Raw genomic sequence first — 25,800 nt, 5'->3', positions numbered from 1 at the left:
GCCGTTAAGACGTGTCTAACATCATCTGGTGGTAGAAATTTGGATATTGTCCCAACTTCTCTTCTGAGGGTTAGACCCAGGGTCTGTCTAACCCTCAACAGCAAGCTCTCTATTCAGTGCAAACGACTGCAACGATACTCTCAAAAGTAACTTTAAAACGGTTAGTGAAATCTTACCGCACCATAAAGTATCCTGGCTTCGTCCTCGAAACTATATCTAAGCGAGATTTATAAAATATTTCATGTTCTCCATCTTTCTCTACTTCAGGTGTTGCTGCTTTTGTACCTAAACATTCCGATCCCTCGATTCTTTTTATGACGTGTCAAAAGAGATTCCAAACAATTTCTTTGACAACTTGATTCATAAGAACTTCACTGATGTAGATTTTCGTTTGATGAAGTTAAGGAGGGTACTACTTTCAGGTTCAATACCAAGGCGAAATCGTCTGTGAATAATCATAAGGTTGTTAGCTTCTTACCAAAGTTATATAAAAGAGTTTTGTCTCTTGATCGAGTGTTCCTCGGATTCAGACTCCTTGCAATCGTCACAAAGTATTTTCTATGGCTTGGCTTTGCCCATACTTCGCAACATTGCTGACATTGCTTTCTCTCCCCCTTGACCACTGTGCTCATAGTGGCCACGTCTCTGCAGAGTGCCTTTACAAAGAACAATGGCATTCTTGTATTAACTGCCAGCGCCATAAAGAGAAACTCCCAACATTCCACCTGATATGTCGCCTGCCCAGAATATCCGTGTGATATTCTGGGCACGAATGACACGACTTAGGATTACTGACGGCCAATAAGTCTAACCGTGATGTAAATAGTGTATATACGGATGCAGAACCTGCATCTCCTGTTTCCCTTTCTGTTTATAATCTGCATCTTAAAATTGTTCAGATCAAAGGGCAGGAAGTCGCTCGTGGTTGCTGATGAGATTCTTTTGTCGGGCTGAGAAGAATTGTATTGATATTATTTCCGATAGCACATAATAGACCTATGATTGCTCAATACGTTCATATCAATATTTGTAGAAGAAGAGGAATTCTATTCAGGAACCGTTTTTTGCTAAAGTACATTTGGGACGCGCGTCCAAAATTATAGGATAATTTTGCAAAACTGGTTTTGTCATACATTTGCCGATTCCAAAGTAATTGCATTTGTTGATGACCAGACCATTATCGCGTTTCAGGCAAATCCCGCTCTATTATCGAGGATAAGGCTAACTGTGGGTTATCAGACCTCTTTAGCTGGTTTGTTACTGCTGAACTTTCCATCAGTCCAACCAAAACCAAATGATGATTTTTAAGTCCAAATTAGATCTCAGAAGCTCACAAGTTCGAGGCGCCCCCGTCGGCAGGAGCAGCAGTGCGTAGCACTCGCTTCTTGATTAGACCGGGGTTCGAGCCCGTGACCACCAAATTCGGAGAATGTGGAAAGGTCGGGGAATGACCACCGCATATTCCCGGAGCAATATGGCCTTAGCTGCTAATGCTCCTAAAAACCAAATAACACACACAAGTTCGATTAAATTGTATGCAAATACTTTTACTGACATTAAATATCTGGGATGATGATTGACCATGGGTTTACTTCCTCCCCTCCCCCCCATTTTGTTTATCTTAGTTCTAAGACTAAAATATTTAAGGCCAAAGGCCTCAAGCTACGAGGTAGAATGACTAACATGTAGGTTAGTGCAAAAGCATCATTTTAACGTAGCCATCTACCAAAGTAGTTTAATTAATTAAATTGGCATCGTTTTGGTTATATCTCATGAGATATAACCAAAACGATGCCAATTTAATTAATTAAACTACTTTAAGTTAAAAGTTGGCAAAGTTAAAATGATGCATTTGCACTAACCTACATCTTAGTTCCCAGATTAAACGTTTTTCTAGTTCGATCATTCGAATCTCATGTTCTGAATAGGGAAAAAGCTTTACCTTTACTGCCATGCAATTTGTCTTCCCACTGTGGTGTATGCGGCAGGAGCATGGTTTCATAAGGGGAGTCAACTCGAAATTCCTCTCTAAACTTATTTCTATTCAAAGGACTATGCTGCTCTACATTGATCGTGTTTGCAGGACTATTTTGAACATGGCCCTTCAGGTTTTCGCTGGTGCTGTCCCTCTTGATCTATTTTTTTTTATCGCAACCTTTGCTATCGTGTCAAGAAACTGGTACCCACTAAAGTATTAAGCCATTGAGCGAGATTTGATCATAGATCCTAAAGTGGAGATGCTTAAATAAAATTCTTAACACGTGACTAACAAGATGGGACTACTTCTTTGGGTGCTCCCACTAAAAAAAAAAATCTTTACCTGGTGTAACCTTTTTTCTTGAAAAGAAAAATAGATCTTGGTTGTCTTTCAGACTTAAGACGTTTATTCTTACTGGTCATGGATCTCTCAACGAAAAATTGCATCAACTTGGCCTGCACAGTTTGGGCTTTTTACTGCGATGCTAAGGAGAACTGGTTGCACCTGCTCTTCGAGTGTGAAATCTATGAAGGTCTTAGAACTATTCTGCAAATTGCTGTTCCAGATCTTTTTCTGTGCAGGAAGATGTGCTACTTCAATCCAAACTAAATCTGTCCTTCCTTCAAGACTGCTTCTGCTGTGTTGTCCGCCTGAAATCTCAGTATCCTCTTACTTATACTATCAATATGTAAATAATAATTAGTGCTATGTACATAGTTAACTGTGCACTTTTTTTTTTCCTCACTCTATTCTAACACCACGGGAGGTTTTTTCTTTTCTTTCTTCTTTGGAGTGAATCCTCAAAGAATTACTTCACTCATTGTCTTAGCACCACCTTTGGGCGAAAACAGGCAGACAGAGTTACTGAATCTCGTCCACTTTCCCGTGGTGTGGACGACTACCCAGGATCATCTCTCCAGGTGACATGCTTCTGGGTAGCCCAGTGGTCACACTAACATATCACACTTAATAGACACACAAACCCACACTAATCACGCATCTGGCCCTTTTGCGGTGGTTCTGTTCTTCACAGAGATAAGTGGAGGAGTTGAACTGACGTGGTAGCCGCCCCATTGCAGAAACATGTCCGCATGTGTACGCTATACTATTCATAGTAGTATTGTAAAATTAAATAAATAAAAAAATTAGCAATTCTTGCAGGTTAAGTTATATAAATGTGAGTGAATGTTGGGTCACCCGTTTAAAACATGCGGTGACGGAATGAATGTTTGCGATTAGCATAAAAGAATGTGATGTCTTTTTGTTATATATAGTGCATGTAGAGTAACAGACTCTCCCAAATTACTGTAGTGGGGCAACCTATTAGGAACCTCTCCCTGCCATGTTGATTTAATGTCCCCCTCTTCTGAGGCACGATGCGGGATTTGCTGATGCCGGCTTCATCTGGCTTTGCCAGTGTGGGATTTATTTATCTGTTTATGTACAAACTTCTCGCACACAGACCTTAAATAATGGCGAGAACGCTGAGAGTTACAGAATCAAATACAAAACAGTAATATATGCAAATTTTAGATTAAGAAAACAGAGCGAGGAGCAAATTCTTATACCTAGATGGATTAAGTGTAAAATCAACGTTGTAATTATTTAATACCTGAAGGAAACGAAACAGAGGACTACCAAGTAAGTGTTGAGAACGTTGAGGATGGGCTCATTCCACACAAGGGAGGGAGTGTTAAGAGCAGTGTATACGGAGGATCGGTGTGAATCCATTTATACTAAATAAATGGATAAAAAAATATTTTATTTTTTCTGCATTCCTCCTTTCTCAGTCGGCGAAATATTTAATTTCTGGTTTGTGTCATACACCGAATTGTCACATACAACGACTTGACGCGGACCCTAAATTGAGAAGAGGCAAAATGTGTCATTTGGTGTGTTGAAGAAGAGTAATAGATGGTGTCTGTTTCAACCTTCTTTCACAACCACTGGATGAATCGAAATCTGTTTGGAACCTCCCTCGTATGCTTGTACTCGCTCTAGACAACGTAACTTATTAATTCCTTGTGTAACGTTAGTCAAAATAGCTACAAAGCCTGTACCGGTTAAAACTGAATAAATAATAATTAGCAATGCTGCCGTATTGCTAATTCGAATTATTTTAGAGGGATTTCCGTGAAGCAAAATGACCACTTTCATCTCCAATATTGAATCTAAAAATTAATTATTTACCAATCGAACTCGATTACTTATCGGAGACAGATCCAAGAAGGGTTCTTGATGAACCCATCTTGAATCTTTCTATAGGGCTTGCACCTCTTGGATCTGTAATTGATTGTTATTTAAGTTTCTTCTTCTTTTTTCCAAGGTTACCGATAATTCAAGGAGCGTCCTATGCTTTCCTCGCGCCGAGTCTTGCCATCCTTCTTTTGCCCGAATGGCAGTGTCCAGAATCCGACAGCTTCGACAATTCCACCTTTACCAACGAAGATGACTATTGGACGGATGTGTGGCAGTCCAGAATGAGAGAGGTAATTCTTGTGTGTGAGAGAGAGAGTGTGTGTGTGTGTGAATATTTTGTGATATTCACATGCTGCATTTACTTCATTATGGCCGATCATTAAAATGAGTTTTAATGTCATGCGTAATGCTGAATAGATTGGGCTACTGCGCAAACTACGAGTAAAATAACATTGAAATAATGAGGAAGTCAAAGTTGGGAAAAAAATCGCCAAAATTTTCGGGGAGTATCTGCAATGGCGTAGATGACGTTGGCGAATTCTACCCCGGCAGTTGGCGAGGTTTGTTTTAAACCATACCTTTTTTACATTTATCCCGAGTTCTGGCACTTACAAACTCCTCGAAATATGTCAGATTAAATGGGGTTATAAGAGGGATAAGCCAACACCACTGTCGTCCATCGGAAGCAGGGGGTGTCGGTAAATCCAGCCCTCTTTGTCTATGGTCGGAGTCTCTCGAAATTCCCTCAACGCGATCTGGAGTATCGTTCAGCAGACCCGGAGTATGTATTCTAATCCATGGTCGAAGTAAATTGACATTAAAGGAGAGGACAGCGATAATCCCATAATGGTGAATATGAACAGTCCTTATTCTCGTGAAGCAGATCAATCTGTCAGCTGTGTCGGGTCAAGGGTATTTTGCTCAAAGTAGTGTCATATTGAGCAAGGGTGTTTTGCTCAATATGACACTACTTTGGCAGCAGCTCTGTTCGATGGGCAAAACGCAGTAAAGCGATGTCCAGGATGATGGAGAAATTTTACGGCGAGATTGATGAGGAGATGATTTATTGCCTTCTGGGAAGGAACATGTTGAACTACTTTTGTGTGATGCACTCGTGTTTCTGTCCGCATTCTGTGTACACGGCAGTTGTCCCTGCGCACCGGTAACTGTAGTGGAAATGTTGATATAGTTCAGCAGGAGAGTTGTCCCACTACGCAGTCATACAAAAATATTATAGAATGAGTTCACCGAGGCATCGTTGTTGAAGCACATTCGGGAATCATCCCTCAGCACATCAACGGAGGCCATAATTTCATTCGCGACATTGAAATATGCGCAGTTGTTTCCAACGCGCATCACTGCGAAGTAAGAAAGGGCCGAACCGAAGAATAGTTGAAACTCTGCAGCAAAAGTTGCACGAATTTCATCTCTCGAATTCAGTTGTTTCGCAACTGCGACGTGCTTTAATGCCTTATTCTTTAAATAAGTCGATATTGCGCCCACCGTCTATTTATCCCCCCCCCGAAAACTGTTTTGATCACTGATTATTTTTCTTTTGTTTTCGATTTTTCAGGTGCAAGGTGCGGTCGTTGCAGCGTCAGTATTTGAAGTGTTGCTGGGCCTCACCGGGCTGATCGGCTTTTTGCTGAGCGTGATCACCCCTCTGACCATCGTCCCCACCATTTCCTTAATTGGTTTGGCGTTGTTCGAAGAAGCTGCGATTAAAGCGAGTGGCAACTGGAGCATCGCTCTGCTGTAAGTCAATTCACGTTTCCGTTGTTTTGATTGTGTGACTCGATATAAAAGTAAGGATTTAAATATAAATTCAAACGCCTTCAATAAGAAGAATATTGGTAGAGAATGCTGAATAAGATTGAACCACGCTTATGAGTATTGCTGGTGAATAGAACAGAACTGGGTGAGCACTGAGAAGTGGGGGGCTATAATCAAGGTTCGGCATATTGGTTAGAGACGACCACTGGGGTTTTCATTAAACATCTTTTTGCTCTTGTGGTTATCACAGTGCTTGTGAGGAACTTTTATTGCCACTGAGTAAAGTCACTCCTCTCTTCTGCAAACAGCATTTGTACTTTATTATTCAAATAAAGTATAAATTACAGAGGTCTCAGACAGTTTTTAAATTCTGTACAGTGGGATCAACTGAAGATGTTATCAACGTTGAATCCTTCAGGGACTTAATCTTGGAGGCTACTAGACTTTTCATTCCAACAAAGAAATACTGTTCAAGGTTTAGCTCTAAATAGATGTCAGATGAATTAATGAGGCTCGTGGCAGAGAAGAAGAATGAAGTGTATGGGATGCATAGAAAAACAGCAAAGAGTTCTTTACTTATGTAAACTCTAGAAGGAAGGGGATGAATCAGATTGGTCCACTTGATATCAATGGTTTGACTGTAGATCAGCGTTTCCCAAACTGTTCCGTGAGGTGTGAAAAATCGTAATTAATGATTGAAATAAACAAATTTTGCATATTTGTAGAAATTATAACGATACAACTTTTGTATCATTATAATTTTTAACTTTTTTTTTTATTTTGGTTATTAATATACTGGCAAAGACTGATAATAAAATAGACCTCGGAACACTTTATTTTGGCGTGCTTCTGCATAGAGAAGGATGCGTAGAGGTCATGACACCTACGAAAAAGTATCAATGTGGTGATCTGGTATGCCATTCGTATCCGATTTAGCCTGGAGTACACTGGTTGAAGGACAGGAGGAAACGAACCGATATCATAACTAAGCTCACTTTCTTGTATAATTTTTTTTGATAATTATTAGTATTTCAAAATATTATTAAAAAATATGACCATGGATTTGTGGTTGAAAAAAGAAATTTAAAACTAGAAGCAAAGTATTTCCAGTAGTGCAACTGCGGTCGACGAAAACGAACACAATATTGTCACTCTTCAAAGCCAGGATGAAAAATGCAACCTTTTGTTCCCCAGAAATCCGAAGTGAAAAAAACAGGAACCAACTAATAAAAGACCAAAATGAAAGTATGATAACAGTTATTCAATTTCGGCTTTACATGTGTTGCAAATAAAGAGGCTCCTCACGCACATTGCGTTGTTTGTAATGAAATATTAGCAAACACTTCTTTCGCTAAACTTGTGTTCCCGAATATGTTGTGAAATGAAAAGGGTTCTGTGAATATGTTGCGAGATGAAAAAAGTTTGGGAAACGCTATATTAAAGGGGGCAGCAAAGGAAGTAAGCAAACCTTAGCCATAATTATCAGAGCTTCCTTTGACTCAGGGGAGAGGTCTTCATGGACTGGAGGTGTGCAAATGTATCACCAATTCACAAAGGGGGTTCAAAAGGTGACACAAGTAACTACAGACCCCTTAGTTTAACTTTTGTTACAAGGAAAATAATGGAATCACTGGTTAAAGATGCATTTTCACGATCATTTAGACAAGAGTGCAGTAATAGTTAAAAGCAAGCATGGGTTTATTGAAGGGAGGTTTTGTCTGACCAATTTGATTGGATACTATGATGTGGTCACAAAGGAACTGAATGCCAAAAATAATTTTAATATCATATACTTGGATTTCAGGAAAGATTTTGAAATTTTTGAACATGGAAGACTGCTGCACAAATTGGACCAGTGTGGCATTGGAGGCAAATTGCTGCTATGGATAAAGGGGTGGTTCAGTGGCAGAAGACAGAGAGTGATAATCAATGGACACTGCTCAACGTGGACTAATGTTATTAGTGGAGTCCCTCAGGGTTCAGTGTTGGATCATTGTTGTTTTGTGTATTTATAAATAATATTGATGATGGTATATGAAGCTTAATGTCCAAGTTTGCAGACGATACGAAGGTTGGCAGGGTTGTTAAGGCCACTACTGATGCCATGCTGCTGCAACAGGATCTAGAAAAGTTGAGCAGATGGGCTGAGAGGTGGCAAATGAAGTTTAACATTGACAACTGCAAAGTACTACATATGGGAAACAGCAACCCCAGATCAACGTATCAACTGTGTGGTACTACGCTGACAGTGGTAGAGAGTGAAAAGGACCTGGGGGTAATTGTGCAGGCAGATATGAAGTTCTCTGAGCAGTGCAGACGAGCGGCAAGAGTAACTCATGGTGTCTTGTCAATGATATACAGGAATTTTTCTAGCAGGGATAAGGAGGTCATTATTCCCTTGTATAAGGCAATGGTCACACCACATCTTGAGTACAGTGTACAGATCTGGAGGCCTCATTTCAAGGATGTAGAGCTGCTGGAACGAGTACAGAGAAGGGCAACAAGGTTAGTGAATGGAACAAAGGGGTGCTCTTACGAAGAAAGGCTTAAGTTTTGCAAATTACAGTGTCTGGAGACTAGGCACGGTGATAATGGTATATCAGGCTTAATGTCCAAGTTTGCAGACAATACAGAGGTTGGCAGGGTTGTTAATGACACTAATGACAGATCTAGAAAAATTGGGCAGTTGAGCTGAGAAATGGCAACTGAAGTTTAACATTGACAAATGCAAAGTACTGCATATGGGTAGCAATAACCGAAGAGAAACGTACCAACTGTGTGGTTACTACTCTCAGGGAAGTGGAAAGTGAAAAAGACCTGGGGGTTAATTGTGCAGTCAAATATGAAGTTCGCTGAGCAGTGCAGACGGGCTGCCAGGGCAGGCCATGAAGTCTTGTCAATGATATATAGGAATTTTGCTAGCAGGGAAAAGGAGGTGTGGAGGCCTCATGTTAGGAAGGATGTAGAGTTGCTAGAACAAGTACAGAGAATGGCGACAAGATTGTCGAGGGGAATGAAGGGATCCTCTTACCAAGAGAGGCTTAAGTTCTGCAGATTGTAGCGGCTGGACACAAGGCACTTGAGAGGTGATCTGATTGAGGTGTATAAGGCCTTGAATGGGTTGAGCACGTGAATTCTGATGGGGTTCTTCCGCTTGCTCAGATTACGAACCTGAGGAGGCATAAATTCAAATTCAGGAAAGACAGTTGTAGAATTTGCCTGTAGTCAGCGGGTTGTTATTTGCTGGAACAAAATTCCATCGTTGTGGAAGTTGATGGCTTAAATAAATTCAAGGAGTAACTGGACAAACTTTTAGAGGGAATGGTTTTGTGAATTTTTTTTTTTTTTTTTGGGTGATGCTACGTAAGCTCATACGCTTGCTTTCTTGCATCACATGCCACTATTACTATTACATGAAGACAAACTTTATTCCGATACCGAACAAATGCTAACCTTCAACGCAGTCCAATTGACCGTTTTGTTTTTTAAACCTGCTCGTAATCGCCCTTTTCTTGAGATTAGCAGTTTTGAAACATTATCCAGTCGTAACTGAATAAAGTTTGTAAAAGTAAAATGACATGCTTTGTTTATTTAAATGGTTTTGTAATCGATTAATACAAATAATTAAAAATTATGGCTGTGAAAAAATTTATAGTAAATCTTTAAGTACCGTACTAATTTCTCAAATTAATAATATAGCAATAGCTTAATACACCCGTGTGCAAAACTTAAGGACCAACGCTATTCCTAAAGGTTACAACCACGAAATCTTTACTTAAGGTACTCTTTGCTGATGAGAGTAGGTTCAGTCTCAGCAGCGATTCTGGACGTCAGCTAATCTGGCGAGAGGCTGGCAAACGGTATCACCCCGCAAACATCACTCAAAGGGATCGATATGGCGGCTCTCGTCTGGGGAGGCGTTATCTTGAATGGACGAACACAACTCCAGATAATCGAAGGCGGTGCTGTAACCTGTGCACACTACTGTACTGAGGTAATCCTTCCCCATGTGCGTCTGTTCCGAGGTGCCATTGGCCTCGAGTTCGTGTTTATGGATGATAACGCCAAACCCCATCACGCAGCTGTTGATATGCTTTTGGAAAGTGAGGATATTGTTCGTATGGATTGGCCTGCCCGTTCCAACGCTCTAAATCCCATCGAACACATATGGGACGCTCTGGTGAGACCCGTAAAGGCACGTTCCCACCCACCAGAAAATGTTCACCAGCTGAAGACGGCGTTGACAAGAGGAATGGACGATGTTACCGCAAGAACATTGTTCTAAGTATGGACAGGCGGTGCAAAGCCTCCATCGACATTAGGGGTGGCCATATCTCCTACTGAGGACAACCTCTTCCCTTTGTTCCATCTTTGACAGTGATGCATCTGTATCATGGCAGCCAATGCTATCTTGCCATTTTTGAATAAAGTCCCTCTGTACCGTTTTGTTTCCGTTGTTATGTCGGTGTTGTTTCCTTCATTTCTGTACCTCACGAGGTTCCTTTGGTATGCTTTTCCCATATCCAGGCTACTCCTATGAGAAGCTACAGGTGAAAACCTGACTGTTCCTTAAGTTTTGCACACAAATGTATTATCAGTACTCGCCTCCGATAATATTTGCTATATTATTAATTTAAAAATCATTTGACGCGATTCCTTCCGCTTGAATCATAATTATTCTTGCGCGTTAAAAAAATAGGGAAAAAATTAATAAAAAAAATAAAAACTAACGCGAAATAAAAGGAAGAATGACTATTCCAAAAAAAAAACAAACAAGGTTTTAAAAATTATTTTATTTTTTTTTTTTTTCATTTGACAGAACCATCTTTCTGCTCGCCCTATTTTCTCAATATTTAAGAAATGTGAATACTCCTCGACCGTCTTACAATAAAGATCGTGGGTGCCATCTCACTTGGTTTCCTCTGTTTAAACTGTTTCCGGTAAGTAAAACGGAATTCAGTACTCTTGCTGTAGAACGAGTCTGAATTCCTTGCGTTTCGTTCATAAAAGTACAAATTCTGGAAAGATATTTTGTGACGAACAAATTCCGAGTGAACTTAAATGCGATGTTCCTTCCTCCGCAGGTGCTTCTGACGATTGGAATCGTGTGGGGGTTGTGCGCAATCCTCACGACAACGGGCTCCTTGTCTGAGGGCAACGCAGCGAGGACCGATTCTCATCTGAAGATTCTTCACGATAGCCCCGCCTTTCGGGTTCCGTATCCAGGTAAGCTGCCTTCCACAAGCGAGTGTAGCTTCAGTTAAAAAAAAATGCCGGGCTTCGAGCCCAAGAACAAGTAATAACATTAGAACGGTCTAGTATACCTCAGAAGGGCACACATATCAGTTTTTGTGGAAAGGTGTGAAGATTTTTCGCAAAAAATAGTTAATTCACAGATGGTGTGAAGCGTTATTTCTTAACATTTTGAAACGACGTCTCCCATTATTACATAATCTTCTGTTAGAGCAAGCGCTGCTTATTTTCAGTGCAACACTACCAGGCATGTAGGCCAAGCTGCTCCCTTCCACCTTTCTGAGACTGTGTGTAGAGAACATATTCACTGGGAATATGTCCTCTACTCACTGTCCTTACTTTCAAAACCTTTGTCATCCGCTGGCTGCCTCCTGCATTCTCTTCTCTCCTGGTCAACGAAGCTGAACTTCTACAATCCAAACAATCTTCAATCAATTACAAGCCATTGCTGAACATCCATAGAGCGCGTCGTTCGCTTTCTAGACGACGTGCACTATACCTGCCCGCAAAAAGTCTTCTTGTGCCTCCTGTAATGTTCCTCCACTGCGTCTTGGGATCACTACTGTTCACACTGTGAACTGCCAGAATGGTATCTGTCTTTTGTGCTCAAAGTTAAAACGTGTTCTGCTAGCTAACATCGATTCTCTCGTAATCACTCGGCATTGTTTTGGCTTCCTGAGGCACACCTGCTGAACCGAACAGGCATGCTTTCGGTGGATGATTGCGCGTACAACAGACTGGTCTCAGCTGATGTACCTCAGGAAACTAATACTTTCTAGTCTCCTCTCTACTGCCATTATTCCCCGATTGCCCATCACAGGTACAATCTATTGTGCAATGCCCATTATATCGATGTTCTTTTTCCAATCAGGACTAGTGCCAACCTCTTCTGGACAACGAACGTAATCATGGCACCTTATCCATGCTTGCAATGTATACATTCAGTTTGAGCTTAATATTAACCGTGGCAAGCTAGAGTTTGTGTTCCTATTATTTAAACGAACTCTCCATGTTAAAATCATGGAGAATTCGTGATGGGTTGAGATGTTGTTGAGATCGGGATCTTGATTTGGAGTCTGAACGAGGGCATGATGGAAAGAAAAAAAAAAAAGGGGAGAACAGCGTTTGGTCCCAAGCTTTGATTTCACATGCTTCCAGAAAATCTTTCACCCTAGATAGTTGCTTTAGGTGGATCGCGAAACAGCACTTACAGTACATCGATGACAAGTAGACGACAATGAGATATCCGGGTCTGTTCCACTTTATGTTGTCTCCTCAAATGGGTGTACAATAAACACAAATTCCGCCACAGCACTTCCAAACTCCCTTTAACATCCAGAGGTCCACCCACTTTTATAGGTTCACGAAGGACGGTTCCCACCGTGATTTTCAACCGCTTGCTGAGTGGTTGAGTGGGTACATTGAATGGGCTCTGTTAACTATTATTAGTTATCTTGTAGACATGTGTAGTATCTTATGTAGGGCGAACGTCAGCTGAACCCGGCTTTGGTACAGTGATGAATACAGAACTCTGTAAAAGGCCAGAAATGTGTGTAATGTTATGATTGTGCAGTGAGTGTTGTCATCAGGAAGGCGATCACCTGGAGAGCCTGCCCAGTGTCCGTTACACCGCGGGGAAGTGGGCCACAATTAAATATGTGCCGTAACCCATTAATAATCTCGTAAGCCGGTCCTGAAACGGATAATATCCCGCACGCACTGAATTATTAATTAATTATTATTCTAAAATATTATTGATTATGAATGAACAATACGGCAGTTCCAGATGCAGGAATAACGTTTTTTCTTCTTTTACGCAGGTCAGTGGGGCACGCCGACTGTCAGTTCTGGAGCTGTCTTGGGCATGATTGCTGGCGTCTTGGCCTCAACGATAGAATCGGTAGGAGACTACTACGCGTGCGCTCGAATGTCGGGTGCTCCGGCCCCCCCTGTCCACGCCGTCAATAGGGGAATATTCATGGAAGGAATCGGTTGTATTTTATCGGGTTTATGGGGAAGTGGAGGAGCAGTCACTTCGTACAGCGAGAACATCGGCGCCATCGGGATCACCAAGGTATGTGGGAGTTGTTGAATTACTGCAAATAAAGATGGACATGGATAGGAAAAAAAAATTGAGAACAAAGAAAAGTTATTTTGCTCTTTATAAGTGCGTTCATTTGGTCTTAACCACACTAACTTTTCTTTAAGAAGATTGTCCGGTTATTTCTTATTGTTTTTATCGATTTTATATTTCAGTGTTTGGCCAAAGCATTCATTACTGAAAATTTAATTTTTCGTCACAGGTGGGCAGTCGCCGTGTCGTTCAAGTAGGGGCCCTTATAATGATAATCTTTGGGACGCTGGGGAAGGTCGGCGCCTTCTTTGCCACAATACCTGCTCCGATCATCGGAGGAATCTTCTTCGTCATGTTCTCCATGGTGGCAGCAGTGGGATTGTCCAACTTGCAAGTCGTTGATCTAAATTCGACCAGGAACCTCTTCATTATTGGATTTTCCATGTTTACAGGCCTGTCCATTCCGAGATGGATGAATGCCCAGAGTGCATCTCTAGATACAGGTTGCTGTCCATTCATATTCCGAATTTCGTAATAACTTTTATTTAATTTATAATTAAAAATTGGTTTCTTGTAATGAATCAGAAATTTTAGCGAATTCTTCGTAATTACTCCTCAGTTAGAAATTTTTTAAAAAAAGTTACGAAAGAGAATATAAATGTGATGTGGGGATGGCCTTTCTTGCGATGTTTTAATGCATTTTTGTAAGCGAATTTTTTTGAAAACCAAAATCGTTTTTAAGAAAAGGGTCGAGCAATAGGAATTCGAACCTCAGCAAACTTTTTTTTTTTTTCCACATAATATGAGCCAGCTCCCTTTATTTGGTTCAGATAATCCTTTCCGATAATTGATCTCTCGCTGTATTAAGAAAGCACCCGAAATGAAATAATCTTTGGCAAATAAATACTGTATTATTTTTTTTTTTTTGAATATTTATAACCGAATAGTCTGTTGTTGTTGACACAGTTTAATAGTACTTTGCCCATCAATCCTATGATAGTACAGTAATGGGAAGAAATTTTCCAGATTAAGTATTTCTTTTACAATTTCGATTTCAGTTAAGGATGCATTTAAGCATATCCTTAATTGAAATAGAAAATAAACATCAATGTAGAAAGCAGGTCATCCGAACCTGGCATTTTCATTCTGTTGAGCGTACGCGCGCATTGTCAGATTTATTTTATTTATTTATTTATTTTCCAAAATGATTAAAAGGAAGACAGTTTAGTGATGAGAGAAACCATCCTTTTTCAGGGAACAAGATAGCGAACGAGATCGTGACTGTCTTGCTAAGTACGGGGATGTTCGTCGGAGGATTCTTCGGGTGTCTTCTGGACAATACGATTCCAGGTATGCAGCGGGTTCGCATTTCTATAACTTCTCTTTAAAATACTCTTTTAACGCCGTCCTATATTTTAACACTACGTTAGTTTTAAGAGCAATAAACGTATTTCATGACAGAAGTGCTAGTGCTAAAAAAATTATTACTTTCAATAAATTCGTACCAATCGACGCCGAAATAAAAACTAAGCGAACGCAACTGCTGAAATAAATTACGACTGAATCGTGTTCGGTTTTGTACACCAAATCTCGCTTTTACAGCTATAATTCTTCAACGTAATCAAAGGCTCTGATTAAACTTTAAAACGTTAAACACTAAAAAGATATTTTTAAATGCACAACTAGCTGCCGCCTCCTGTATTAATTTTTATATATTTTAATCATTAAGACATATATTATTAAAATAATGCCCCACTGATGGGTTGAAAAAGTGTCATTTAGAGCTGTAAATAAATTAAAAACACTAGTCTGTCAACGCTTCCTGGATATTGTTGTTATTAGTAAATTATGCAAGAAAGCAAGCTTTTACAGCATCAGCCAAAAAGCCTACTTGCATTACTTGTCCACCCATCTAATAATTTATCGAATTATTCCTTAAATTTCTTCAAACTACCCACGCACGCACCAAGCCAGATGGAAGTTTTATCCAACAATCAAGCACCTACTGACTGAGAGAATTTCCCAATTTCTATCCTGCAACCGTACTTCTTTAATTTAAATTTATGCCTCCTCACGTGCATTGTAGAAATAGTAAGGATTCCTTCGGCATGTGCTTACTAAATCCATTCAGGGGCTTAAACACCTCAATCAGATCTCCTCGTAGGTTCCTAGTTTCCAGACGCTGCAATTCAGAGAATTGAAGACTTTCTTAGTACGAGTACCTTTTTTTTGTTGTTGTTGTTCCCCTCGCTAATCTGGTTGCTACTCTTCACTCATTCCCACAGATCCATGTCCTTAAAATGAGGCCTCCAAATGGGAAAAGTTCCTGTATATCATTAACAGAAGTCTTGGCAGTGTGTCTGCGCTACTCAGAGAATTTAATGCCTCACTGCACAATTCCTCGTAAGTGTTTTTCGTTCCCCACTACCTTCAGTTGTACCACCAAATTGGTATGTTATTCTGGAATTACTCTACGTTCAATGTATTGCATATTTATTACTACCTTTATGCAGTACTGGTGCATTTATGGGTGTTAATTCTTCCAGCTGTCCAATTCTTCTTGATATGTCTTCGTCAGTATTCGTAGCAAATATTGAAAACAATAAGGGGTTCAGCACTGAACCCCGAGGAAGTTCCCTAATAACATTCAGTTCACGAAGAGCAGTGGCCATTTAAATCCCTCTGTCTTCTCCCACTCAACCATCCCTTTATCTATAGCTATAACTTACCCTTAATGCCTCTGCTCCAATTTGGACAGCAGTCTTTTATATGCAACGGTATCAAAAGCCCTCCTGAAATCCAAGTACACGATGTCCAAATCATTTTTGCATCCATTTCTTTTGTTATTACATTATAAATATAGCTAATCAGATTGATTAGACAAGCTCTCTTTTACAAATCCATGCTGTTATTTGAGTATATCTGCGGTGTTCCTCTCCAGATGATTTCTACATAAAGAGAAATGTCCCTTAGTTGACTGAAAAGCTATCTTGAATTTTCAACTCGCTAAGATGAGAAGAATTTATAGGGGTTAGCAATATAGGAAATATTTATTTCAGAAAGCTGTTGGAAAATGACTTTGGATTGGAAAGAATATCTAAGGTCTTTTTCTATTTTTGTTAACTGAGAAAAATCATATCGTAGGTGAGAGAGAGAAATAAATGACTTCACAAAATTTACATACTCAGTTTTTCCAATTAGCACACGCTGTGTCATATTGACACTTTGGGATTTTATTAAAGTTCAATACACAAAAGATATCTGCTTTCAGATGGAGACGAAAGGAAGTTGAGTATTAAGAGCAAAGAAATAACGTAACTAATTAACCCTCTTCTTCATTTCTACTTTTTAGCTAACATCCCCCTTTTATTATGTTTTAAAATATTCTCCTAAAATGAAAGTAAAAACTGCTCGAAGCTCTCCACTAAATATGCAGTTTTCGAAATGTGTATTTTAATTGAGTAAGTCTCGTTAAACTTTATTTCAGTTAATTTACTTATTTTCGCTTATGTCGTACTTCAGGGACAGATGAAGAGCGTGGTCTGACGAAATGGAATCAGCAAGAATGCGAGTGTGACCAGGATTCTGATTCGGACTCAACTTATGGTCTTCCGTACATGAACCGAATTTTCCGAAACTTCGCAGTTCTGCAGTATCTTCCAGTTAGTCCAAGCTACAGAGTTTCCGTGATCAACGCTAGGTTTCGGGCCTTGGGACAAAAATTGTGGTTCAGAAAAAAAGGAATGACAGGAAAATCCACCGAATTAAACACTAAAATGTAAATCTGAAAGTCTCTCCGGTCCTTTGTATATAGCTTAACATTATTTTAACTTAGTAATTTTAATCTGTAAATAAACTATTTTAATACTTTTAATTGGCAATTTTATAAGATTCCAAATCGAATGATTAGATATTATTGATGAAGCCAGGAGTCGTTCATCCTTGCCCCTTTTCAAAGTGAAAGAAAACTGTACTAATCAGGTTCAAACCTCTCTAAATCACCCTTGCGGATATAGCAGTGGAACTTTTCACTGTTCTTTGACACAGCAACAGAGTTGGTTCGCTCTCTGAGATGAAGTGCATATTTCGTCCTCTCATAAACAAACATCTTTAGCAAAAATTCTAAACCACGCAACCTAGCGCAGCAAAGAATATTTTTAAAAGAAAATTCTTCGAATTATTTGCTCCCACATTTAAAAGGGTTTGGCGCTGGCGATTATGTCGCCAACCTCGTATACTTTTGAATACAACTTTGGGTATTTCTGTTGCGATCTTAAATTACATAAAAAATCTTAACGCTTTTGAGGATGCGTTAAAAATGCTACACGCAGCACTTTCCCAACTGTGCACAGATAATGTCTCCATTAAAATACTGTACCATGCACGAGGGAAACGTATAGGATAAGGAGGAAGTGCAAATATGCCACTTCCTCCTTATGGAATACTTAATATTGATTACACATAAGTTGGGACGGTAAATGTGAAAGTGGACTCCTGCAGTCGAAATGTAATCTCAAAGAAGTATTATGAGAAGCCGAGGGTAATACCTGCACTTTGGAGGGTATAGTACAGATTCCCCCTTGATCAGTCGGTAATTTTAAGAATAACATTGTACCAAGCATGTGCCCGATTTAACGGCACGCATAATGTGAGCAGTTTACTCTGCGTTCCACAAAATAACAGATGGACAGTGAATACCAAAGCAGTGTTCCTCAGTAAATTCGTGATATTAGTAATAGGATAGCTTTTGAAATTTGGTTTATTTTATTATTAGAATATGGTTGCACGAGTTAAATAAAATATTTAACTCGTGCGGAAAACCTATTGGTTATGGAGATGCCGTCTGAAGGTTACTAATTGTGCAACCATATTTCGACTGCCTTCTTTCTACCACGAGCTCGAAAGAAGGCAGCCGAAAATGTTTAACTTCTGCTCTAGGGGAAACAGTGGAGTCACCGGTTAAAGAAGTAATGCACGATCATCTAGACAAGACTGCAGTAATAATTCAGACACAGCATGGGTTTGCTAAAGGAAGTCTTCTCTGACCAATTTGATTGGATATTACGATGTGGTCACAAAGGAACTGGATGAAAAAAATAATTTTTATATCATATATTTCGATTTCGCGAAATCTTTTGATACTTTTGCACATCGAAGTCTGCTGCACAAATTGGTGATTTATGGCATTAAGGGTAAGTTGCTGATTTGAATAAATCGATGGCTGAGTGGGAGAAGACAGAGTGGTAATCAATGGACCTGCTCTTCGTGGCCTAATGTTATTAATTGAGTCCCCCAGAGTTGTTCGGTTTTGGGCCCAGTGTTGTTTACTATGTTCATTAATGATATCAATGAAGGTATATCAGGCTTAATGCCCAAGTTTGCAGATGATACAAAGGTTGGCAGGGTGATTAATGACAGTATGCTACTGGAAAAGATGGGTTGAGAAATGGCAACTAAAGTTTAACATTAAAAATGCAAAGTACTGCTAGGTAGCAGTAACCCCAGAGTAACTTACCAACTGTATGATACAACCCTCAGGGTAGTGGAGAATGAAAACGACCTGTGGGTAATTGTGCAGTCAGATAGGAATTTCTGAGCAGTGCAGACAGGCTGCCAGGACAGCTCATGGGTTTTTGTCAATGATATACAGGAATTTTTCTAGCAGTGATAAGGAGATGATTATCCCTTTTGTATAAGGCAATGGTCAGGCCACGCCTTGAGTACTGTGTACGGGTCTGGAGGCCTCATTTTAGGAAGGATTTAAATTTGCTAGAACAAGTACAGAGAAGGGCAAAAAGGGTGGTGAAAGAAAAGAGGTGTTCTCTTACCAGGAGAGGTTTCAATTCTGTCAGTTGCAGCTTCTGGAGACTAGGCACCTGCGAGGTGATCTTATTGAGGTGTACAAGGTCTTGAATGGTTTGAGCAGGCTCAATGCTGATGGGTTTCTTCCTCTTGCTCAGAATAATCTTCTGAGAGGGCATTAATTCAAAATGAGGAAAGACAGTTGTAGGATAGATGTGAGGAAGTTTGCCTTTAGCTATTTGATTGGTGGAACAGACTCCATCTGTTGTGGAAGTTGATAGCTTAAATAAGTTTAAGGCAAAACTAGATAAACATTTGGAGTGCACGAACGGGTGAAATGGGAAGGTGTTTTTTTTTTTTTTTTTTTTTTTTGTCTGATGCTGTATAATAAACTTGCTTTCTTGCATCATATGCCTCAATTAATGCTAATTGTTTGAAAGACTACTTGTTTTAAGAATTATAAATCTTTTTGAAAACTGACCTAAATTCTCCCCGACAGTTCAGGTTTAGGAAGGAAAAATCTTAAGATACCCCTGTGGATCTCGTCCATCACATTGGGACCTCTCAGGCTAAATATGAATTAGCCCATTTTTATTGGCTTCGAGAATTCAATAAAACCTCTCTTTCGACTCCTTGCGGTGAAAAAGCATCCTCGAAAGACATCTCAAGGCCAGTTGCTCCCGACAACTGTTCTATGTAATTCGAAGCTACTTTCAAGACAGATATATCAGAATCATCTCAAAACAGCAGTCTCTAAAAAGAAACTTCTCGAGCAGGTGTGCCCAATGTCTTCGGACTCCTCATTTGGAATGTAGTCCTAGACATTTGGTTACGCCGACCGGGCTAGCTGGGTGGGTAATGTGCCTGCCAGGCAACCCAAAGGTCGCAGGTTCGAATCTCGCCTCGGGCTTGGATCAAAGTACTGCAAAAACCTTGGGAGGTGTATTATGGCCACAGAAGCCGATGCGCCAACAACTCCCAAAAAAAAAAAAAAAAAACAGTTGGTTACCTAGTAGTTTTGATAAGACACATGTAATAGCATATGTTGATGATTTGATCCTCATCTTTGTAGGCAAATCTCGCTCGGATCTTGAGTTCCGTGTCAACATGCCATGTCTGATCTTCTTGCTTGGGCAGCTACTAATAAGCTGAGTATATCTCCTTCAAAGACTAAGATGATGACTTTCAGGGTGAATTTTGAATATGGGAAACCGCTCGTTAAAATTAATGGCGGTTACATCCCAACGGTTCCACAACTTAAAGAGCTCAGAGTTATTGTGAATGACCGATTAAATTTTTTAACTCGCGTCAACCATTCAAACCACACACGCCTCTGCTGCGTGGTTTCACAGGGCAACAAACATCAAATTTAAAGCTAAACTAATCATACTTCGAAGATCTATGCTCATTTCCATGCTTCGGGCCTGCAGGAGAGTATCCTCTGCTGCACTGCAGGTCTTGGCATTCAATGGGCTTTCATCCCGTGTACAAAGATCTTTGCTGCCGAATAAACACTAAATCCCACTGAAATTCTTGGCATAACTTGTAATTTAGATGCAGATGTCAAGCAAGAGAAACTAAGGATATAGGAAAATTTGATAAACATCTGGGAAACCAGATGGGACATCAGCCAAAGTGAACACGAAACTTTAAACTAGATGTTACCTTTGCCCCCGGAAGGGATGTTAAGAAATGGTACAGCCCTATTCTTTACTCGTCATTCTCAATTACTGGTCATCATCATCATCATCAGCCATTTTCAATCCACTGCAGGATGAAGGCCTCTCCAGCAACTTTCCAGTTCCTTCTGTTTTGAGCACTGGCCATCCATTTACTACTCAAAAACTCATGAATTTCATCTATCCATCTCCGCCTTTGTCTTCCAGGTTTTCTTCTAGCTCCTCTTGGGTACCATTCTGTTATTTTCTTAGTCCATCTGTCATCATGTCTTCGAGCTATGTGTCCTGCCCAAGACCATTTTAGTTCTTTAGGTTTGATAAGAATGTCCTTTACTTGAGTTTGCTGCCTAATCCATGTGTTTCTCTTCTTATCTAACAGTCTGATTCCCAATATAATTCGTTCCATTCTTCGCTGTGTAGTTCTTAGCTTCTCTTCCATTCTTTTGGTGAGTGCCCAAGTTTCACTTCCATAAGTCATGGTGGGGAGTATACATTGATTCATTATTTTACGTTTCAGACAAACTGGGATATTGCTCTTCAGTATGTGACTATATTTCCTGAATGCTATCCATCCAAAATTTTATTCTTCTCTTGACTTCCAGCCATTTATCATTATTACAGCTAATAACTTGTCCCAGATAAGTATATGACTCCACCTTTTCAATTACTGCTCCTTCAATCATTATTTCCCTTTCCGTGGCATACTTGTTCATCATTACTTTTGTTTTAGCCATATTCATCTTTAGTCCAAAATCCTTACTAACTGTGCATAACTGATTAAGATTTTCCTCTAATTCTTTGGGATCGTGGCTTATGACCACAATGTCATCTGCAAATCGTAAATGGTTTAGGTACTCTCCGTTCAAATTGACTCCTTTCTGCGACCAGTCTAATCTTCTGAAAGCTTCCTCAAGGGCAGCAGTAAACAGCTTCGGAGATATTGTGTCTCCTTGTCGAACTCCTTTCTCGATTTTAAATTTCCTACTGTCTTTGTCTAGTCTAATAAAGGATGTAGCACTCTCATATATTTTCTTCAAAATCATAATATATGGAGTATCTATGCCTTGTCTTTCCAGTGCCCGAAACATTGCCTTATGCTGTATGGAGTCAAATGCCTTTTCATAATCCACAAATGCCAGGCATAATGGTGTTTTATATTCATTTGCTTTCTCCATTAGCTGTGATATTACGTGAAGGTGATCCATAGTTGAGAATCCTGTCCTAAAGCCAGCTGCTCTTTCGGTTGATTCTCATCAAGTATTCTTTCTAATCTGTTAGTAATGACCCTTGTGAACAACTTGTAGATATGGGATAACAAGCTAATTGGTCTATAATTTCCAATTTCTGATTTATCTCCTTTCTTATGCAGCAAAACTATGATTGCATTATTCCACTGCTTAGGCATCGCACCTTTTCTAATGCACTTTGTGAAGAGCCTTGCCAGTTTTTGTGTTATGTCTCTTCCTCCCAATTTTAACAACTCTACAGTAACTTCATCTTCCCCCGGGGCTTTCCGATTCTTCATTTTCTTCAATGCATGTTCTACCTCATCAGGAAGAATATCGGGTATGTCGTATGTGTTGCTACTTTGCAATCCATCTTCCCCACTGCTGGTATCATTCCCTCGCTCCTTGTATAATTCTCTATAGTAGTCTTCTGCTATTTGAATTATGCCTTCTCTGCTGTTTATAAGTACACCATCACTATTCTTCAGTTTCAGTATCATTTGTCTTTCTGTATTACTGCTCATGACTGCTGATTTAAATCCTTTGTTTTCCCTTAATGCTTGTTCTACTTTTCTTGTGTTAAATCTTCTTATGTCCTCTGAGTCTCTTTCTAATGGCTTTGCATAACTCAGTATACTCAATTTTCTCCCTGTCAGTGTTTTTCTTGCTCTTCATTTGTCGTCTTTGGTTCATCATGACAAGTTTTTCTTGACTAATTTTTTCTTCTTTGGATTTCTGTTTCCCTATAGGTTTCTTGGGCTTTATCACTTTCAAAAAGTTGTAATATTCCTCGTCGATATCTTGGTCCTCAGCAGTCTGCAGAAGCTCATACTTGTTCTTAAGTTCCAGTACATACTACTTTTTCTCGTCTTCTGTTATCCCAAAGACCTTTGTATTATTTACTCGAGTCAGTTTTTTCCTTTCCTTTCCTACATCTATATCAAGTGTACATCTTACCATTCTGTGATCACTTCCAACATTTACCTTATTCAGGACGGTAACATCAGTCACAATATATCTTCTGTTAGTGAGGATGAAGTCGATTTCATTAGTTGTTAATCCATTTGGACTCTTCCATGTCCACTTTCTGTTCACCCTTTTCTTGAAAAAAGTGTTCATTACTGATATTCCTTGAGATTCTGCAAATTCCACAAGTCTTTCCCCTCTTTTATTTCTTTCACCAATTCCAAAATTTCCTATAGTTCCTCTTTCTGCGCTGTTTTGCCTTTTTCCAACCTTAGCATTGAAGTCCCCCATAATAATAGTGTAGTGGGTTTTCTGCTCATCTAGAAGACTCTCAATTTTAGTGTACATTTCTTCAACCTCTTCATCATCATGGCTCGATGTTGGTGCATAAATCATTATAATCTTTAGCTTGTACCTCTTAGAAATCTTGAATATTAGTCTTGACACCCTTGGTGATGTACTTTTGAATTCCAAAATGTTGTTTTTAAAATCTTTATGGACCAGAAACCCAACTCCACCTTCACTCCTTTCACTGTTTCCATTGGTGTACAGCAGATTTCCACTTGATAAACTTATAAGTGATTCATTTCTTCTTCTTCTTGTTTCAGCCAAACCGATGATATTCCAATTCACATTTTTTAATTCCTTTTCCAGCTCTAGTATCCTGTCTTCACCGATTAGTGATCGTACGTTATAACAGACCAAGTTCAATTTCCGTGCATGGCAGGCTGGTCGTACCCAGAGATTCTTAGCACCCTCTGCTTCCACTCTGATCCTCTCGCTGCCGTAAGAGGGAGAGTGAAAGCTGCTGGGGACTGAGGGCCATTTGTATTGTTGTGCTCTCATTGCTGGAGGGTTTGGTCTTTTCCTCTTCACGCTGACCAGGCGTCTTGAAGAGAACCACTCTACACGTTCGTTGCCACCTAAGTGACGTAACAGGGCTTACCATCGAGAAGGTGTGCATGAGTGGATTTTAGGGAGGCAGGCCAACCGGACTTCTCCTAAATCTTCTGTAATAGAGAGATATTGGATCCATCAGTGTTTTAGGCTGAGTGTCTGATAACACACAGGATACCTGTTCCCCTCTAAGCCCCAATTACTGGTCACGGATCCCTAAATTCTAAATTATTCCAATTCGGCCTTGTAAAGTTACAACTTTGTGCTTGCGAGTCCTAGGAAACTTAGGCTCACGTGATTTATCATTGCTCCAACTACAATGGCCAAAGATCAACAATATAATCTTATCATAATATTGTGATAACATTTAATCTTTTTCCTAACCTATTCGTATTTTATTTTACATATTTTATAATTATATTTTTCTTTTGCCCGCTTTTCACTCTTGTGCAGGGGCAGTACCTTTCACTCTGATTGGACCTCAATGGTATACGGGAATGCCGGCACCAAAGGACTTTCAAAACTGACTGTATGTAAGATTTTTTTAAAATTTTTTTTTCTGACCTCTTGCCCTTCGCTGTAGCAGGGATTTTGCTGGTGCCTGGGTTTGAGTTCCCTAGGTACGGAATCTTGGGATCCAATAGTCTTCCACTCCACCAGTGGACGTGGAATAGTTTTGTTTTAATTTTTTATTAAAACAAAATTAATTTTTTATTAAAACAAAACATTCGTGCCATGAATGTAATGATTCGGCAAACTTGCTTTGGAAATATTGCTTAATTTGAAATGTGCTGTCCAATATTTCTTCGGAAATAACAAACGCGTGCAACTTTTTTTTTTTTTTTTTTTTTCATCATTTAAGTAATAAATAAATCTAATAGGCGGACACGTGAGACAGTTGCAAATCATGCGGAACATTTACATATTAAGTACCTGCTGTACAAAAAAAAAAAAAACAGAGAAAAAAAAAGTTACCTTTTTAACATCCCCAGTCATTTTAAATAAATTGTCTTCATCGCTGTACCAAATGTTTAAAATGCAATTTATTTTAGGAACAAACTATGCTGTTATAAAAAAAAAAAAAAAAAAAAACAGAGAAAAAAAAAGTTACCTTTTTAACATCCCCAGTCATTTTAAATAAATTGTCTTCATCGCTGTACCAAATGTTTAAAATGCAATTTATTTTAGGAACAAACTATGCTGTTATAAAAAAAAAAAAAAAAAAACTGCAAATTTATAAAGCTGATCCGTCACTTGAGGCAGTTGCAACTAGAAACACTTTGCAAGAACAGTTTAATTTCTGGCTGGTTGATCAAAATTAGGACACATGGTCAATAAGCGACGAAAATATAAACAGGAGCGGCAACGCGGGGAGGGGTTCAGGTTACTCAGCTGCTCGGGCGCGGACACTACAGTGGGGGGGGGAGGACGTGAGTGAGGTAATTGAACGTCGCAATTGAAAACTGGCATTGTTTGCGTAAGTTCATTGGCTTATCTGAGGACGGGTTCAATCACCCCATCGTCTGTTGCTTTGGAGCTGAAATCGGTCTCTGTTTTCAAAACTGTTTAGAAAATGTGACAAACACGCTTTATCACAATTAAAATTCCTTTTAAAACCATTATTACTCTGTGACAATTACTGTTCGTTGTAAAAAGTAGCGATAATTGAGATTTAATTTAATCTTATTTTCGCTGCGAAATCTGATGTACGTTTATAACGATGTTAAGGAAGAGCTGGTAACGAAGGAACAGCACAACAGTGGACACACAAAGCCTAATACACTGACGTTTCAAGGATTTACTTCTCATACAAATTCCCATCGTCAGAATGACTGAGTCATTCTGACGATGGGAATCTTAAAATAATGATTAACAACCGATGTGTTAATTATGTTTGGCGAAGTATGAAGCGTGAAGTAAATAGCGTTTATGAAAATATATTTAACGAAAGCC

At 39.5% G+C, this 25,800-nt stretch overlaps 1 protein-coding gene across 1 annotated transcript in view; it reads left to right on the top strand.

Moving 5' to 3' along the window:
* The window catches only part of LOC150074947 (solute carrier family 23 member 1), a 40,976-nt gene extending 23,909 nt beyond the window's left edge, over positions 1-17,067 (top strand). Inside the window, exons 4-11 of the mRNA XM_090388306.1 lie at positions 4,305-4,467; positions 5,751-5,932; positions 10,770-10,890; positions 11,035-11,176; positions 13,024-13,277; positions 13,507-13,780; positions 14,532-14,627; positions 16,800-17,067. Coding sequence (XP_090244432.1) covers positions 4,305-4,467; positions 5,751-5,932; positions 10,770-10,890; positions 11,035-11,176; positions 13,024-13,277; positions 13,507-13,780; positions 14,532-14,627; positions 16,800-17,059 — 1,492 coding nt within the window. The 3' untranslated portion in view covers positions 17,060-17,067. The remainder of the gene's footprint in view (positions 1-4,304; positions 4,468-5,750; positions 5,933-10,769; positions 10,891-11,034; positions 11,177-13,023; positions 13,278-13,506; positions 13,781-14,531; positions 14,628-16,799) is intronic.
* Positions 17,068-25,800: the final 8,733 nt, after the last annotated feature.

The sequence above is a fragment of the Mastigoproctus giganteus genome, chromosome 14 (genome assembly GCF_048544385.1).
Source record: "Mastigoproctus giganteus isolate SK-2022 chromosome 14, ASM4854438v1, whole genome shotgun sequence".
NCBI lineage: Eukaryota > Metazoa > Arthropoda > Arachnida > Uropygi > Thelyphonidae > Mastigoproctus > Mastigoproctus giganteus.
Note: the sequence above shows the minus strand (reverse complement) of the source record. Positions and strands in the feature narration are given on the sequence as shown.